General features: G+C 37.5%; 1 protein-coding gene across 1 annotated transcript in view; it reads right to left on the bottom strand.

The window, feature by feature from the left end:
- LOC146140072 (neurexin-1-like) overlaps positions 1–19,782 on the bottom strand; it is a 46,251-nt gene that overhangs the window by 9,849 nt on the left and 16,620 nt on the right. Inside the window, exons 10-19 of the mRNA XM_083392371.1 lie at positions 13,408–13,723; positions 12,740–12,832; positions 12,447–12,476; positions 10,550–10,669; positions 3,670–3,826; positions 2,922–3,047; positions 2,471–2,615; positions 1,698–1,851; positions 1,189–1,368; positions 96–215 (exon numbers count right to left, since the gene is read on the bottom strand). Coding sequence (XP_083248497.1) covers positions 96–215; positions 1,189–1,368; positions 1,698–1,851; positions 2,471–2,615; positions 2,922–3,047; positions 3,670–3,826; positions 10,550–10,669; positions 12,447–12,476; positions 12,740–12,832; positions 13,408–13,723 — 1,441 coding nt within the window. The remainder of the gene's footprint in view (positions 1–95; positions 216–1,188; positions 1,369–1,697; positions 1,852–2,470; positions 2,616–2,921; positions 3,048–3,669; positions 3,827–10,549; positions 10,670–12,446; positions 12,477–12,739; positions 12,833–13,407; positions 13,724–19,782) is intronic.

The raw sequence follows: 19,782 nt of genomic DNA, 5'->3' as shown, positions 1-19,782 counted from the left end.
TAATCCGAGCTCACAATACGGTTAAAATGGAATCAAACACGGACAATTCAAATAATTAATTATTTGCATGTCAGTTAAACGGTGTCCAAACTCACGTTGTTGGCAGAGCTTTCCTACGTATGCGGTGAGACTGCAATCGCACTTGAATCCGTCCCACTGTTGCAGACACACACCGCCGTTGCTGCACGTAGTGGGTGTGCAAGGTGGAGAAGGGGCTATTGGTGAAGGGTAACGTTTAAAAATTATAACAAAAAGAAAAAAAAATGCATTCAAGCATATTAATCAATTCGAATGAAGATTAATTCGAATTAAGAAACTGATAATGCCTTATAGGCGAAATATATATTTCTGTTAAAATTTAAGGAATGATTTTATGTTTTATCTGTTTTTATAAACAGTTTAAGATTATCTGATACGAAAACAAGAATCTTTCTTTTACATTTTATTGTCTGCGGGAGATTCCTTGCTACCTAAACTGTTTTAGCTTTCAAGCATATAACGTAGAAATGGCATAAAACCATAAATGTTAAGCGGACACATCTGTACATATTTTACCGCATTCATGATCCAGTGTTAAAGACTTACATATAACTAATATGCTGCGGGATATAGTTCCAAAAAACATTTTCTGTCTATCAAGCGGCCGCAAGATTGTACAAGCTTATTAAAAACACTTTGCTATAATGGGCTATAATGGAAGGGTGTGAAAGGAACACCGACCAAGTAAATTTTTGCTATAGGCAGACTAAAAATATATTAAAACGTGAGCCGTTTCTTCCAAATTATTGGCTAAGCAAATATTTATAAGGTGAATTGGTTTTACGTTGTAAAATATTTGAACTTTTAGATTGATAACCTACTTTGCTATTGGTATTGCAAACAACTTAAACGAAAAGTATTTTACTCAAGAAAAAAACAGCTGACATGAAGCAAACTCCACTATGTCTCTGATGCTTGTACAATTTTTTTACTGATTTTAAAGAAGAAGCTTCGACATTTTTAATTAAAAAAAAACAATCGGTAGGCCTACAGGGAATAAGCCATTAAAAAATTGTTACACCAAATATAATGCAAAATGCACCAAACCCCGTAAACTTATACAATAATACTCTGTACGTTCTTCGGCATTTAACGCTTTTCGTTTACACAATAAATTAATTATCTTAAACGGCATTTATTTTTTCTTACCTAGGCAACCGGCTGCCACTTTTCCGATTGTGATCTTTCCCTGCTGGTTTCGCAAGTCCTGCAGATTGCCATTGACCTCCAGTGACCCCAGGCAACCTTGGAATCCAGTTCGTGACGCAACAATGTCCGGTAGGTCGTTTAAGTACATGATTTGACTGACACCGCCAACGTAGAAGTAACCTACAAAGTAGTAGTACATAAGCAAAACTACCTAACACTAATTCATAACAACATGTGTCCAAAAATGTTTTTTAGTTGGTCAAACTAGGCAGAAGCGCAACTTATTGACAGCTGATGATTTATATTTTTAAATAGCAATGCTCACAGTTTATATGCGTTTTACTATAAATTCATATTCAAAACGAATCGACATGTAGTATTTGGCTGTAAATGTTTTTACTTGGCCCAAGTCAGTCTTGGGCTAAATCTACTTATAATTCTCTAATCAGACGAAATGACGCGGTTGTTAGCAATTGTGATGGCATCACGTCGTTTCAATTAAACGCTACCATTTAGGTCCAAGTGTCTTCTTTGTTCGAGTCCTGTCTGTTTGATCGCCTTTCCATCAACAGTAAGCGTATGAACGTTCCGGCTCGATCTGGTCACGCGAATATCGTGCCACTTGTTGTCGTTCACGGCAGCACTCTCCGGCACAGTCAAAACCTAACATGCACATTTGTGGTAAAAAGAAGCATCCTAATTGCAAGTTTTTTAGTAAAACTACAAATGATTGCCTTTATTTTGGCAGCGCTTGCTTTTTGAACGAAGTGTCACCGGTATAAGCGAAGCTGTCCAAAAAATTGTGCTTGTTGTGCTGCCGTATATAGTATACGATTTAAAATCGTTGTTATTATGTTAGAGCAAGGATTCTCAAGCTGTGATTCACGCACCTCTAGTGGTACATGTGGGCTTTCCTGGTGGTAAACGAGCAGTGTTCGGATCGTCACACTAGTTTATGGATCAAATAAATTGAATTAACTGAACTTAACTTTAGCCGAACAAAAACAGTAGCAGTGCTCAGCAACTGTAAAAAGCTAATAGGTCGACGCGACAAGAAAAAGTTTGTAAATCACTGTGTTAGATTGACAGTAATGTGCCGAATATGTACCAAAAATTGAGGCTGTGCAAGCAGTAAAACGCACAGTGGTAAATGACAATGATAGACCGTGCAAACCAAACAAAGTTCAGTATGAACTATTCAGTTTGTCTTCTAAACATCTATTTTAAAAATGACCGCGGGACTGATACGTCACATGTGCATATGTATAAATATTTTGCTTACTTGAGGACCGTTCCCTAAGTTGTAGATGTAAAAGACTTGGCCTCCCGAAAGTTCGACGGCAATAAAATCGCCGCTAGGGCCACCGTTGTAGAGAATCAACCCGTCCATAACAATAGTCTTGATGCTCATAAACAGCGACATCGACCTGTCACATTGCAAAACAATCATGCTAAGCGAATAAACCGAAATCCGCTATTCACAGGAGTAAACCATAAGGCATGGTCACATTATAAATGAAATAAATTAATCAAAGAAAAGTATTCGGGAATATTAAACAACACCTTTTTGTAAGAACATTGAACTAGCGTGGACTATACATACTGTTACAAATAATAAGCCTTTTAAGCGAGTAAAGCAGCACGGCTCGGGCAAATATTCAAATTAATTATTTATGTTGCCACCTCGTTAAAGTTAGATATTTCGACAAGCTGATTAAATACAATTATCTCACGTGTATGCATTGAGCGTTGGCATTGCAATGTAGCTTTGTGCTCCCTTGAATGTAACCGGATTGGCAACTGTAAATGTGTCACCCCAGGTTGTGTTCTGTATGCAGTTTAAAGTCCGATCCCAGCAGCTAAATACATAACAAGATTAACATGTAATTAAAGTTTGCCTTCAGTTTGGAAAACAATACCTGAATTCTGACAAAAGGAATCGCATATTAGGGGAACGGTGTTATAAGTAAGCAGCTGGTCTTTACAAGTTATTTAAACATTGACACTTATTTTTCGAGAGGCATGTCGGGGTGATCATTTCAATTGCGAGATTGTAAAAACGAAATTTAATTTGGTTAAACGAATTACCCAACCCTTGTGAATTGTTTAGGAATGCCCAATACTATCGAGTCTATACCCGATACCAGTTGTAGTATCGACACTCCTCCTTGATTAGTGTCCAGATCTGTTACCAAATTTAAAGTACGGTTTGTCATTTATAGTAGCGTTTTTTACTTTGGATTCATTTTCGTCAATAATATAGTTTACAAATAAATGAAAAATACTTTATATACGCTTAAGTAAACTATAGCAAACAATCATGCTGACATGGAATTTGCGCATCTCAATGTAACGAATTTTGAACCTAATTTGTAAAACTTTGTAATAAGTTAAACCGTAAATTTTATCGGAATATCGACATTGCAAAAAATGCCCTATATCGGATATCTCACTGTAAGACATACATTTTTGTAAGTTTACCTGTCAATGAGGTAATTTGAATTGAAAACAACATTCTGAAGGACTCCTGCAAATGACCGTGTCGCTTGTGACTGGTTTCGTCCTGCTAAGGTCGGAACAAACTTGGCAAGATAGATAGAGTCGAATTCCAATTTGGTGAATCGCCCGGTCAACGGTTCTTAAAAAAAACATTCGGATACAAGTTATCATAGAAGAGTATTATGCTTGGCCTATACTCAACTAACTAAAAACGCGCTTTCGTAAATACGTGGTTGGTAAACATAACGGATCTCGTAAAAATGGTGTTGTGAGCGACAGACAGACGTAGACCAGGACAGTAAAGTTTGTAATAAAATAGATTAACTTCAAACGTGTTTTCCGTCGAAACTTTAAACCAAACACTATAGATTTACACTTTGTTCTTATATATATTTTGTTATGAACCGTTATAATGTTTACTTTTCGAGCAGAATTTGTCCTAGTTTTATTGATAAAAAATAACACTTAAATTGCAACTCGGTCGACTAAGGAAAAAAGTGCCAGAAAGGACTTCCCAACTACAGACTATTAAGTATAAATATTCGCAAAAATGTCTTATTATAGAGCGTCTAAATACGTTTTTTAAGATTGACGGAGGCTGCTCTGAATTTACTTTTTATTGCAATGGCGGTTGGATAAAGTTTTACATCTGCGCTGTCACGAGGCGCCCTACGCGACACTTGAAGGGCCCAATAAAACTGTCACCGATAGCCGAACTGTCGCATTAGACTATTAAACCCGTTTTAATCGACGTGCCTTGAATTATTAACTGCGATGTGGACCAACAGAAAGGCACTTTTATAACGTCAACATGTGGCTGCACTGCGCAATATCTGCGAATCGCCTTTTTTGACCGCGAAGGTCGAAAAACTTACCCTGGGCTTTTACGGCGGTTAAAATATTCATGACAGTCGAGATAATAAAACCTGTTTTTTCAAGGCGAAAAATGCCCGGCATGACTGGACCGCATTTTGACGGATGTGCTAAGCGAAGATACACGTGTAGCGTTTAGCCGCAACTCCCCCTTATGCTGTTCTTAATAATGCAAGAGACGTGCGGCAAATAAATCACCACTTCCAATTCATCCCAGTGAAATATTTATGACCGCGTTTGTGGGTGAAGTCTAAGTCGTACAGAAAACAAGGTAGAAAGTTGGCCTTGGCGAAAACAAAATCGCCTCAATTGTACGTGGTAAGGCGGCCAAATCACCGGGACAGCAGTGGGATGATGGGTAAGGTTATATTTTTATTGAGCTTTACAGCAAGTATCCATCAATGTGTTGCACTACACAAGAGGCCAGTGTCAATGGTCGTTTCACAAAACAATCGTCATTTACTTTATGATTCAGCTAAAAGAACTAGTTTCTAAAACATTCCCTTTTGCAAAAAAATAATTTTTTTGCATTAATCACAAAATTTTTAGGGTTTGTTTAAACATACAAATTTTCACAGGTTTTAAGGTTTTCATACACATTTTATTTCCGAACAATCGTGAATCAACCGGTTTAAGCAAATCGTTTGTTCCAATCGAGAAAAAAGTATGTAATTCTTTTATGCAGTTTCATGCAATTGCTAGCAAAGCCAGATTAATGCTTTTTGACAAATTCATAAAAGCAGCAAAACCAGCCATATACAAAAAAAAACAATTGCCACATATAGCAAAAATCAGCCAAACACCATATCTAAACGTTCACCCTACCTAATTCAATACGGCAGACGGGTCCGTATAGGGCTATAGGCTAACTTAAGTAAAAGCTAATATTACGAGGCTTAAGTAAAAGCTAATATTACGAAACTATACACTGATTTAAATAAAGGTGAACTTGCGTAAACCTTGATAATTTTTTTGCGAAATAACATATTATAGCGAATATGACTATTTACATATTTTTTCGGTGTTTATAAACAAGAAAATGAACAACCACAATAGGACAAATCAAAGCATCCTTGAAAATATGTAATTTTTTTCAAAAACATATTTGATCAATGTATAGAAATAGAACACTCTACGTCAGTCGTCGGTGTAGGTAATCCTTACTCCGTAATCAGTGTACCACCTTACACAAGCAAAGATTATAGAAGATCTATAAAGAATAAAGGGAGGGAGGAAATACAGTCGCATTCGAAGCAATGCAGTGCATTGGATCTTACTTGTTCCGTTGATGTCACTATTCCCGTTGCAAGGGTCTGACAGGGAAACCCCCATACAACGAGAGGCTATATAAATCATAACTTATAAAAACAAGTTGATAGAGACACAATTGATTTAAACCTACTTATTAGGTATCATAATACAAACTACAAGTGCAAAAATAAACCTATAATTTCGGTATTTTATTAAAAACAACTACGAAGCAACGCATTCGGCCGCAAAGTATATGTCGGAGTGCAGAGAATTATACGACTATAGTTAACAACGAGTGAATCAGACTACACTGTCACAAAAGTAACCAAACCAAGATCAATAAATCTTGATTCATGCCATAGATAAGTTCAAAGGCCTGCCAATAAAATAAACTTTAGTGTTAAATAATTAATTTTCGTTCTAAATAAAGCCAGCGTTCTTGCTCATAGATACCGGTCAATAAGTCATTAATAAGGCAGTCGATAGTGCCGTAACACCCAAACAAAAACTTAATCTTACAACCAGCACCGTGAAGTTTTTTTCTATTAAAATAGAATACTATTTGTTGCGATTATGTGCTAAAAACGTTTTGCTTAAACAATCAATATGCGCAACTTTAACTTGAAGTAACAAAAAAAGTAATTACACACCATTACTTTAATTTTAATACACGCTAAATTCATTTTTGCAATTTTCCCAACAAGGGTTTTCTAAACTTCCTTAAAAAGTTAACGAGCCTTCTGTTCACTAATCAAAAGTGAAAGCTAGCAAACGTCAAATGCATATGTGACGTGATCTTTGAATGTCTCAACATTGTTACACAGTGTCATCCGCGTTATACTCCTATTCCCTAAATACGTCCGGGGATAATCTAGTGCAGTAGTTCCCAAGCTGGGGTCCGTGAAAAAGCATTTGGGGGTCCATGATTACCTTGATGAATTTCGGGGGAAAAAACGAAAAGTGATATTTTTATTTTTATTTCTCTCTTTAAATGCAAATGTATCAACAAGCTCAAGCCCGCGAGAATAAACTGAACCGGTATATGTTGAAATAAATATATGCTGCTGCCTACAGTGTGTAAATTGACCTTACATTACAATACTACATCTGGCACAACGCATGTCGATCACAGTCAAATCCGGATTGGCTAATAGAAAACATGCGGTGCAACCAAAGTTTCCTCATAGTAGCGGGAACGACACCACTGCTTGCAGTTGGAGACTACGCTGTACTGGTAGGCCAGGATATATGTACCGGTATGCATATAGGTCAGTGGTATGCATATAGTCATAGTCAATATTTGAATGAAAACGCCAGGATGTAGTTAAATACATGAGGAATAAGGCAGAGGAATAATGTTTAGTCATGATTAATGGTGAAGTTTTAGGTAGCAAATATGCCTATACCGGTACTTGTACGGCCGATTGTGCAGGGGGAAGTTAGGGGGTTGCAGTGATTTTATTCGTTTGGGTTGAGTACCACTCCTACAGCTGTAAAAACTTTGTTTTTTTGCCAACTTTAACATTGAAACTGCAAACTGCAAAAAAATTTCGCGCTCCGCGCAAATCTTCTGTTACACTTTTCTTGACATTTTTTCATAACAGGGGAGTCGAACTTTGTTACGCGAATCTATAATGTTTTTGCAAAATTGCCGTTGTATTGTGTGTCGTCACATCTTTGAAACACGATAACGCAATGAATAATTTTTGCGCTTAACATTTTTATTTGCGCTCAAATTCACGGCCTTACAACTGTGGAGTATTTGCCCTCACAACACGTGTGTCAATATCATATCGATAAAAATCAATGTGTTTAGCACGAGCAATTTGTTGTGTGCCCAATGCGATAAGCCTCCTTAAATTACAGTTCAATGTTTTTCGCGCTTCGCGCGACCTCCAACAGACCTCGTTATTTTTAAGTTGTCTCAGTAATATTTTATTGAAAATGCCGAATTGCTTTTCGTAGGGGTCGCAAGGCGTAGGAAAATTACCGAAGGGGGGCGCGGCTGAAAAAAGGTTAAGAACCACTGCACTAATGGGTTTACGCTCGTAGACAAGCATCACGTGGCAGCGAAAGATTGTTAAAACTTATGTTTATTGTTTATTCAACTTTTATGCCAATGGTGTATTCAACAACTTTTGTTCTTTCGATTGTTCTTTTTGTTGTTCTTTTTTTGTTAGTTCTTTCTTTCTTCAACAACAACAATTTGACACACTACAGTAGTTGAGTAGCATCATTATTACAATAGTAAATAGTATGTTAATTGAGTTTCAGGCAAAATTTAGGTAGGGGTCCGCAGAATTAATAATTTGTCCAAAGGGGTCCGTGACAACAAAAAGGTTGGGAACCACTGATCTAGTGAATCAAGAGAGGTATTAACGGGTGGGAATAGACGAGCTTTAATACTCAGGGGTTAAAAATTCTGTACTTCCAGTTCGTAAAACAGGTTGTTGTGCATTATTCCAGCATGAAAAAAAGAAAATGTTTAGCATGTGACCATTATATAATATGGCATATTAAGAAATTCATATTTATCATTTGGTTGATAGCAAATAAAACTGTAGTAACTTCTTGTCACCATGCTGGTCTAAAAGCGTTCCAGCGTACGAAATCTTAAACGAAATGATTTTCAAAATCATTACAATTTTCTTCCTACAATTTGAGATGTTCAAGTACATTTCTTTCAGTAAATTACAGCAGGCAACAATGTGCGATCGATCGACTGAAACGAGAATGACGCACGGCCGACCAATGGAGGGTCAATGACGTAGGAATATTTGAGGGGCATTTTCTTAATCCCGAAACCTGTAGGCATAGTACCACCATTTTTATAAGTGGTGTCAAGATTACTTCGCCTTGTTACACACTCGCGGTGCTTTTGGTATTGTTTTTAACGCAATTGTTTCCCTATAGTGTAAAGCATCAGTTGTGGTTTAAGAGTTATATGGTACTGAGGTCTAACTAAGCTGACATATTCATTTCGACTATGTAATCACGTACTTGTATATGGGCTCATAAATTATGGCACTATACAGGAGTTGTAAAGTTTGAGATGAAAAAATCGCAATTGCCTGTTTTAAATGCCATTTACCTGTGTTTTTACATAAAGTCACCTTTTACACGCGCACATATCAGCTTTACTGAGGCAAGCATGTAATTTGTTGATACACCTACGCAGGCCACGAGGATTGGATGAGCGTGACAAATCTGCCTCATCAGAATGAAACACGAGCTGTCGCACCAACATGAATAATGCAGGCCAAATTCGAAGCATATTATAATAAAGCTATGAGCTGAGAACTTACAGGATTTCGGAAGAAAGAATTCGTTAACAAATTAGAGCTAACAAAAATATTTACTAAGGAGGTCTCTATTTGTGCATGTCACAATTGTGAAAAAAATGTATATTGTGCTATGTGAAATCCCTCTATTTACATGTGGCCGAAAATAAGATGCATATATGACGAACTACCACAAAATATTGATTTACTTCTTGTACATGCTACTGGTAAGAGATACACAAAGTGACTACTGAGTTGGAAAAGGTTAAAGAGCACTAACCGATATTGAAACTATAAGTTAAACGGAATGATATAAAAAAATAAAAAGGTTACATCAAGGTGGATGAGCCAACTGTCAGATTGTGAGTACTAATGAGTTTGAAGAAGCCAAATTTTGCCCATTACACTGTGGTCGATAGAACGTTGCGAATTACGACAGATGACTGACGACGCAGTTTGATTAAAAATCAAGTATAAACCACGGCATCCTTCATACAAAAAACGTGTAGTACCATTTGTTTTGTGATCATTCCTTGGGTGTTACAATAGTGTGTCGGACATCATTTTGTTATTGTAAACAAATGCACATTTTAGAAAGGACCAGTACAAAGTGTACAAATAACGATTTTTCTAAATTAGTCGCATAAGTTGTATTTACAAAATGTTAAAAATAAATATTTTTTGTTTTTTTAGATAACTAAAAATACTCTCAAGATACCAACGTAATAAAGGTGTTACACAGGATTCAACAAACGGGCGAAGTTTGTCAAGAAACTGTCATGGTTCCAGTGATCGCCCGACAATGTTCTAAACAGAGCGGGTATAAACATGACTTCCGCACAACCGCAAATAAACAAACGGCCGCAGACAGACAGGATGACTTAAAACGGATTTTCAGGCTCCGCTTTCGAGGTATAAGAAGGTAGTGGCTCTTGCCATTAAAAACAAAATAAACGACCATGAGATTAACACAATAAGACATAGAAAACAGTGCTACAGCTAAGTTCATAACAATATGAAAGTGGCCTTTCTGTGTTTGTTTTGTAAATACATTAAGAGATACAACAAAATTTAGTCGTTAAAATAGTTCTTTAAAAAAAGGTACCACCGTTACGTCGGTGTCGTTTTTTGTTGAAGTTTAACAAAAAATGACAAACCGCAATTCATGTGAAATTCATAATATCTTTTTAACTTACCAGTTTAAATTCGCTGACACGCTTTTATGGAGGTTTAGCTTTTAGGACATTGGCCCATAAATTAATTTTATTCCTAAAGGCATAAACCAACCGACCTAACAGTACGACCTAATAGTCCCGAGAGTCTTGGAAGGGTAACGCAGTAATATGGCTGAATTTGTGAATGTTGTATCGCAGTTTAAATCGGCGAACACTGAAAACATGGGCGGCGCAAAACGAATAAATAAAGGAATGAACTTAGCAACCAGAGGCAAAACTTACTTCCTGTTAGCTTTCCGTCAACGCCGAAGGTGATCCGTTGTCCTCTTCTTGTCACTTTCACGCTGTGCCAACGGCCGTCGTTCATACCGCCGTCGCTGTACATGTAGTCAGGCCCGCTGCCTGCATTTGCACCGGCACAACGGGAATAAATTTAAGTTGATACACCAATATAAAAAAGGTTGTTGTGGTACAATAGGGCAAGTGTTGTATTAATTCATAACACTGAATACACGCGTAAAATTCAACATTCTAGACCCAGGTATAAAAAAAGTAAATAATAATGAGGATAAAAAGGGTGTTTTTATTTTAGTCCACCACCCTAGTCTGATGTGTCAGCCTAAAGCCAATGCCTATATATACGTGCGTGTTCATTTGTAAGGTGCCTTTCCGAAATAAGTATTTAACGTCGTTTTAAGAAAATGGCTTATATTATATAAAGATAACTTAGAAGTTTTGAAGACGATTTTCGATTTCGCAACGTCTTTGAACAGCAAACCCCAAAGTTATCTTAGAAAAGCGCATTAAAATTTAACATGTTTCCAGGAACACGAAAGAGAACGAGGGCGACTGCGACGACTCAGCGGTATGGTTCAGGTGCCGACCGTGATAACCAACGGTGTGGGGTCTTATCGCATCTATCGTCCGCGCGATGAACTGCCGCTACAGCGTTTCCTGGAACGAGCAACGAGCGCAACAAGGCAAGGAGGATCGCAGCAAATCGCTGGAAGGACCGAACTCCTGGCAGCGCGACATGCCGGGAGCCCACGCCATCAATAATTCACGAGGCGGGACCAGATCGCAAAGTTAAAATTGGCAGGCTCGAGGGGCAATTTGCCTTCGTCGACTGTCGAGGCCGTCGCCGCCGTCGCTGCAGCGCTCCTGATGCCGAATCGGCCCACGGAAACAAACACTTCACTTGGGCTGGCGCACATGTTTGCGGTTTCGTTCCACGGCCGGATTTATTCGTCGCACGTCCCGTTGGCTTTAGCTCGCGCCCAGGGCGGATCTGGTTGGGTCCAAGTGCCATATAAAGAGAGAACGGGCGCGGTTTCGATTGGCTGGGACTCGGAACTGCAGCGTTTGACAGAAAATGGCGCGTGACACGTACTTTATCGAGGTCATTCGCATCGAATAAAATCCTACTTTTGGCCGATGTGCCCAAAAACGTAGTTCTTGCTATGTCAAGTCGTTAAACATGAAAGCTATTTTGACATACTAACTCGATTAAATTAATCCCCATTCAGAGTAAAGGTAATTAAAGGTAAGTTTCGCCAGCTGCGTTTATTGAACCTTACGCGACACCTGGACTATAAAGTTAAACGGTCGAGCGGTTTAGCCAAATTGAAGTTTAAAATTGTGCAATCGCGACAGTTGATGACCTAATAGTCGTTAGCAATTAAAGTATAACTTAGTATTCCTCCTTTTCGTTAATGGGTGACGGCAAAAATTTGCTGACTATCACAGGTTACCTCCTTTTTAAACCAAAATAATAGGATGTATTCCTGGTGAAAAGTTTTGGACATTTCTTTTTATTCGTTTTGAGTCTAAAAATGAATTGATTAGAACAAGAAAACAAGTTCCCATGTTTTTTTCTTGAGCTATTCGAATGTTACTAGATAAAAACATGTTTTTGTGAAAGAGTTTAGAAAAGTGCAACAAACAAACAAAAACGGTTTACGGATTCCAGTTTTTGTAAGTAAAATAATCCGTGAATCGATATACGTTTGCGCACCGCTTTTCCTACAAAACGAAAAACTTTTTCACAGTCTGCATCTTTCCTGTATGTAAGAACGACATAAAACAAAAAATTGTAAATTTAGGCGCAACAAGCCGACATCAATTATGATAAACATGCAACTTATTGTGCGGAATAATGAAGTGCAAAGATGAGACTTACGAGGTGCAGTGCAGTTGGGTTGGGAGCAGTCTGTACAATAAAAATATAAAATGGCGAAAACGTTATATAGCATTGGGTTCGTAGCAAAAGGGAAAAATAAAAATAATCTAATCTTGATTTTTTTTATATAATATAAGGCCTACATTTTTAATATTTTTCCCCTTTTGCCACACAACTTAACAGAAAACCAACAAAATGACACTTTTCTATAAATATGATAAACAAAAAATAAAAAAATCAATCACCACGACGTAAAACACAAGTAGAAAACTATAAGTGCTCAATATACGTACCCAAATCGATCGTCAGTTTGACCCTTCCGCCTTCCACCATTTCAAGTCGCACCAAATCCCTGCTGCGACTTGAAACCGTACCAAACAATGTCCCTACAATACACACAGAACTCAGTATACATCAAATGTTGGTGTACTTCAATTAGGAATGGCAGATTTTCGATACAAATGAGAAAATAGATGGACAAGTCGTTACGGGTGTCTCTGAATAGGTTAAACGAACTCAAAATATTTTTTAAATACCTAAAATAAGAAGCATGCATATCTGAACTCATCTAAACATTTCGAAAACATACTTGCGTGTGTTATACAATAAATTATTAGGCATGAACAAAATGTTATAATTTTGTAGTGAAAAGGTTGGACCCTTGAATAGATCAGCTATAATGTACATGTATATATATTTATTTTCTCTTTTTAAATCACAAAAAAATACTAAAATATGCTAAGCCATAGCATATTAGTTCCACTGACCGCAAAAAATAACACTAATTATTTTTTGGTTTGGCTAAATATTTCTTTAAATTGGAGTAGAATTAATGTGTTTCATCTGAATTCGTTTTGTTAATATGCAAGCAAACAATATAACTAGCACCGAAACCCTTTCTAGTGAACTTGGATGGCGGTTTTGGCGACTGCCAAAACTAACGAGCTGCCACAAAACTTACCCGAACTGAGGGGCGTCCTGAAACGAAGGGAGATGTCCTCGCCCACGGTTTGCACGCTCTTGGCCATCGGGAAAGTCATATGCTGGGTGCCGTCGAAGCTGGCTGACATCACCGCTTCGCCGCATGTCTTTCCTTTGAAGGACGTGTCGGCGCAGTCACAGATGAAGCGGTTCATGCCCTCCTTGCACCTGGCGCCGTTTTGGCAGGGGCCCGATCTGCACTGGCTGCCCTCCAGACCGCCACAGAAAGCAGTGATGTCGGTACCGCTTCCCAGCGGCGACGGACCCATGTTGGTGCCGGAGGACCGCGCAAGGGACTGCACATAAATATATGCGTTTAAAAAAGCAGTGAATATGGAATTAGGCGTGTATACGTAGTGGTGAAAGTAGACTGGAACGATTAGGAACGGCTTTACGGTCAAATAATAACTTCCTGGACGACATAAGTCGGTAAAACTAAATTCAATTTCCACGAGGCAATGTCCCCTGTTCTGCTCTATTAACTTATTTTATTGCCAATTTACCCAAAAAACTAGAAATGCTCAACTACTATTAGCAAAAGTGCACATAAAATTTAGACATTTTTTAGTTCTAGGTAATGCTGTACCACTTTAAAATACTATACGTGCGAATGTAACATATGTCATTGAAGCACAAGGCTATTTAATAGCTCTGCTGTAGGCAGCGTTGGGGAATGTGTCTATATTGGGGAATGTGTCTATCGAGTTTCAGTATTTAACCATTTTGAATATTGGATCGGAGCTGATACATGCGATGTCAGTCAAGACACGATCAATATTGTGGGACCAAAACCAATTAACAGGTGTATTCTGCCATCCAGTGAACCGTTTTCTACCCTGAGAAGGCAATGAGAAAGGGCAATTATGTATTAACAAGTAGAAAGTATTACTAAAAAGTATTTTACTAAACTAAAGTAAATTTTGGCTTAATATTCGAAAAACGTTAAATACGCTCTTTTACACTTAATAATTTTGCTAGCTTATCACAGTAATGACGTCAATTAAAATCGAGTGCGCCCTAATCTTAGCAAAAAGGAAGGATAAACACGTACAACCCTACACGTCAATATGCAAAAGGTTTCCATGAAACCTAGTGATGTTGAAAGCATGTTAAACAAATAAAGTTGATCGACATCCTTGTTTTCTATCTATTGCACTGTTATTTTTTAACAATAAATGTTTGAGCTGCTCGTTTACACATCAGGTCGCTTGACAATCTGTACACATGTCAACACGAACATCATATTCATATTTTGAGTAAATGTGGCCGGAAGATCAAATTCGCTTTAGAACAAAAATCAATTTAATCGAAAAAATGGCGAAGGACATTTATCAATTTGTTTATGCACGTTATCTTATATTTATAAAATTATAAAGAAATTCATCAAAAGGCGTTTTTATGTACGGCGTAAAGTTCCTACAAGAGCTAAACGTAATTTATAGTTTATACATGCTTTACACAGATTTCGATAAACCCTATCGACCTACTGTACAAGGGAAAGCGACTGTTCCAATTTGCACCGGGGCCCATAACGCAGCGTTAGTGGCTTATTTATACGTCCAATTTGCGTTCTTTAACGAATCGGAATCACGTAGAGACAAATAATCAATTGATCTCGCCTGAAGATAATTCCATACGACCGCGCAATGTGTACGATCGCCGATGGTCTTCTTGAGTCTAGAGTAGACTCTATATTATGACTGCGTCACTAAGCAAACTGTCAGAGATCAACATGCATACAAAATCGAAATTATTAATAAAACATGAGAAGAAATGAAATACATGGTTACGAGATCAATGTTGCTGTATCGAGGTTACTAGAACACAATTCGCTGCGTATAGGAGTGGATCGCCAACTATCTTTTAATTGGCGAAACCTTTTGCATTTTAAAAATGATTTGTAAAATCGCATAATTTGTTTTTCAAATTTTAAACAATCGCGGTTTTGATAGGCTTAGTACTCGAACTCTGAACAAGTACTGAAAATAAAACTTTGTCAACACAAGAGGTCAAAATGTATATGATAACACTAGGGTGCTCCGGATAAATATAATTTAACGTTAATTGATTTCAAAGGTGTTGCGCCGGCCCAATGACAAACCCTAGTACACAGGTGGCCATAAACCACAAGCCCGAATGATATGAGCGTGTTGTAATTCACAAAATAACCTTGATATTGTGACGATATATCATGATTTTGCTACAACTTAGATTCTAATTTGTCTTTTGTTGGCATGAATGAAGTGTACATACTGTATAGATAATCTCCAAACTTCAACTAAATTAAGGATAGTCACAATCTCGCAACCACATGTTCCTTTGGTGTACCTTAAAGTAGGATGTGCACATGTTAAGAGGTGGGCCGTGCAGGTGCATGCACTGCAGGCACAGCAGGGTTGCCATGTTAACGGTTGCCGCGGTCACCATTCCGTGACCTGTGGGTTCCGCTAAATCCATTTTAAAGCAGTTAAATCTATTCCACGTCGAATTAACGAGCAGCGTCTTTTCGAATCTCGTAGGCGTCGCCTCTGTTGAAGACTCTCTTGTGAAAACCGAACAGTGAGCGATATTTGAGTTAATCCGTACAGCGGTGGTATATTTATTACAACGTTTTACAAGTAAGAGTTATACCTGCTACTAGATTCACACTAATTCTACAAGAAAATATATTCCTCAAAACAAATTCAGTCGCCAAACTAAACCAAATTTCTCCATCTACGGCACATTGCCGAGATCTTTAAATCCTACAAACATCAATTAAAAATAGATCAAACATTTCTCTCACAATTGCTCGATAAACTCTCTTAGCAGAAAATATTTTCCATTTTTATAAAAAAGCCTCTAGAAAAGCGACCTAGTTGTTTGCCAAATACATGTTCATTCGTGTGGTTTACCTGCGGCTAATTTTGCGATTCTCTATCGATTTTCTGTGCAGTTGGTCTTTTTAGCTGGTTCGACGACTGGTGAGAAACGAGGCTTGCGAAATAATATTTTACATCCAATCATACGAACGCCGAAATAACGTTGAGTCACGGTTGTCTATTAGAAGAGCGCCTTGGTCTATCGATAAATCAATTTTTCGTGAACGTAAAAAAACATTTGGATTGTGTTTGTAATGTCTCCATTTGTTTTTCTTTGTTAAGTATAATAAATCTAAGAGAATCTAAATTATATCTGGATCAAATTTGCAATTTAGCCTAACTTGTAGATTTATTTTAACTGTTTGTGTAATTATTTACATGAAAAATTAAAACAAAATTTTCAACCTAATCCAAAACCTACTACTTTTTATTCAAAGCAAAATACAATAAATACCATATTTTAAACGAACTTATGTCCGGAATAATTTAGTAAATGGATTTAACAAACGATATATTTGATAACAGAGGTATTGAGCATCATATCTGTACGTGACTTGTTTTAGTAAGATTTGGTGGAGTTTGTTAAACTATTAAACCGCGTTTGGGTGACAGATTTTTCGCCAGCCAATTCCAATTAAGGCAAGGTTGGTAGGCAAACGATTTTTACCCGACAGTCCCCGATCGATACATACCACCAAAGCGGCAGAATAGAAGTTAATTGACACTATTTCAACGTTCAACCTTGCTCGGGTAAGAGGTAGGTACTTTTAATCCGCAAACATACAAAAGATACCTCTAATCCGCAAACACCCAAAACAATTCATTGCCGCCATACAAACACAGAGTGATTTTATAAGTTGCCTATATAATCATACAAGCAAAAACCTTATCAAATCTTTTCTCTCGGTTGACAACTAGTATTGTTGTGCAAAAGCTCAGCAATTATTTCAAATTTAGTTTTGTTTATGCTAATTTTTATTGAATTACTCGTACCATTCCTGCATCGCCGATACAAAATTCAAAGAAACATAACAGTGGCGACCTAAAAACAGAATAATATTCCAATGCTGCGTTGTAAGTTAACACTGAAAATATTGCATCAAAAAAGCTACACCTGCCTATAGGCTTGTATCAAGGCAATCATTACCCACCGAAGGAACAACCATACTAACGGTACGTCAGAATAAACTTATATATACCTTGAAAAGAAAAAAAAACACTCCATAATGCACCCAAAAGACCTGCACCCAAAAGAAATCATGTGAAATGCCTCCAGGAGTCACTAACTGAAAATTGCTTTTCTTAATCCTGAGTCCCTGCGGGATCAATTAAACACGCAACTGGCTTGTAATCGCGACCCGCCAGGGGCTTTGCGGGGACAATTAGGGTAAATCAAACCGACATTAAGTGCATTACCTGGCCTGGCAACTCAATCCTAAAACGCGTGCCTTCTGGTTATTTGCTCTGCCAATTCACTTAAGCTTCCAGATCTACTTTTTTGTTCATGCGCGCCCGCGAGAGGAAACGACGGGCGGAAAAAAAGGCGACTCGTTTTCTTTCATTTTTTCTTCCGGCTTGGATTAAATTTGCCCACGACCAACCAGACAATTATCACGAGCTAGCAAAATGTAGGAAGAAAAATGCTTTGCTCCAAATTTACCATTTGGAATAAAATCGTTTTAAATTGGAGATTAGTCATGAAATGAATCAGTTCCGAAATGATCTTATGTGAACAAAGTTTATGTCGTATCACATATTTCACTGTTTTCGAAATAGCTATACAAACTTTAATGTACCTTGCACACCTATATTATCTCTTACACCGTAAATATATGTTATTTAACGTTTTTTTGTCTTTTTAAAGCAGAAAGTAATATTTCCTTAGCTTTTGTTAGATGTTTATTTGAGCTGTTTTCGGTCAAAACCTCATATTTTCTTCTATAACACGATCGAATTAAGAAATATATAGATTTTAAAGCTGTTTACTATTTATTAAGTTTTTACTTTATACGTGATTCGAATTACGGTTAGTTGAACGTTTCTGGAGGGGTGAGTTCTAAAAAGTTGATATCTAGAAAAATGTTTGCGGAGTACAGGACATAACACTTGACGGAGCTCGTGTTTCAGCGGGAGACTAGCAAAATTAAAAAATACATAAGGTTTAAAACATATGGTGGCGGCAATGCCTATATCGTGATACTCTATAGACGATCTTTTCGCCGCATATTTCGTGGTTATTAAAAATAAGTTCTCCTGGTATATATTTGTTAAACCACACACGTGTGTCATTCCCAGATGAAGGCTTTCCGAATAGTAAGCCGAAACGTTGGTTTACCACAAATATACCAATGCCTGGTAGCAACAGCATATTTATTTTGTGGTTAGACTCGCAAAAAAAAATTCGTAAGATTCTAACGAGTGTCGCCTCAGCCCTCCAATCCATCGATCCCTGTGGAAGGGGATAATGGTTCGTCCGGCGCGATGGCCAAGAGACAGAATCAATTTCGTAACGGGACTTGATTCCGATTGGCCGACAGGCCGCCGCAACGGCTCGCCTATAAAAAATTGATAAAGTCCCATGGCAGACGCGATACAGATGCGGCAACTCGTGTTTTTAGCCACGCTGACCAGTCGATATACGCGGCATGTTAGGGGTTCCTCCGAGATTCAACGACTGTCGTTGGATCCCAAGCTAAAGTAATTAAGAGTTGCAGGACAAGCGCCTTATGAATTACGCGTCCCCGGCGACGCTTCGTAGAAATTTTAAGCTGACTATAGACAACCAGATAAGTCTAGTTAGCTGATTCATAGAGTTAGAGCAAAATGCCGCTAATTCCAATTCGAAACTAATTTGTGAATGTCTTGTGTGTACCGCATTTTTAGTCTCTCAGTCATACAATTTGAATTCATAATCTTTGACTTTTTTAATAGTCTAAAAAACATGGACTATATGCTGCAAAAAAAGAAAACATTTTTTATGGGGGTTTTCATAAATTGCAATTAGAGCTAATTTAATTGTGAATTGGCCAAACCTAATTCTAATTATAAATATAGTTTAATTATAAGTTTAATTTATTTAAACAAAATGAAATTACCTCATTTAGTTCTAATCTAACTTTAGAAATACAAAATACGTCTAGTTGTCCATGTCTGATTTCGAGAGCGCACCCAACCTCTTGAAAGTTTTGTTTGATGCAGCGATTTGGTCATAACCTTGCTTAACGAGAAATTTTTAGAGGTTCGCCTGGATAAAGATTGTAACAAGCGAAGCACAACTTTCACGCAAACTGTTGTCAAAAAATTGTTCTCCGTTGTCTGAATGACACGCTTAAAAGGCAAACGTAGGTAATTTTCGTCTGTCATGCATTAATTTTAGATACGTTTTGTTTAAAAAGCCTTTTCCAACTTTTTGGCAATCTAAATTCACGCGTATTATTATATAGGCCTATATATTATTATCCGAAATAGCATTTTAGTTAGCTTTTTTGGATAAA

Source organism: Ascidiella aspersa, chromosome 6 (assembly GCF_963924565.1).
Source record: "Ascidiella aspersa chromosome 6, kaAscAspe10.2, whole genome shotgun sequence".
In the NCBI taxonomy this organism is placed as follows: domain Eukaryota; kingdom Metazoa; phylum Chordata; class Ascidiacea; order Phlebobranchia; family Ascidiidae; genus Ascidiella; species Ascidiella aspersa.
The sequence above is the reverse complement of the archived record's forward strand: the minus strand, read 5'-3'. Positions and strand labels throughout refer to the sequence as shown.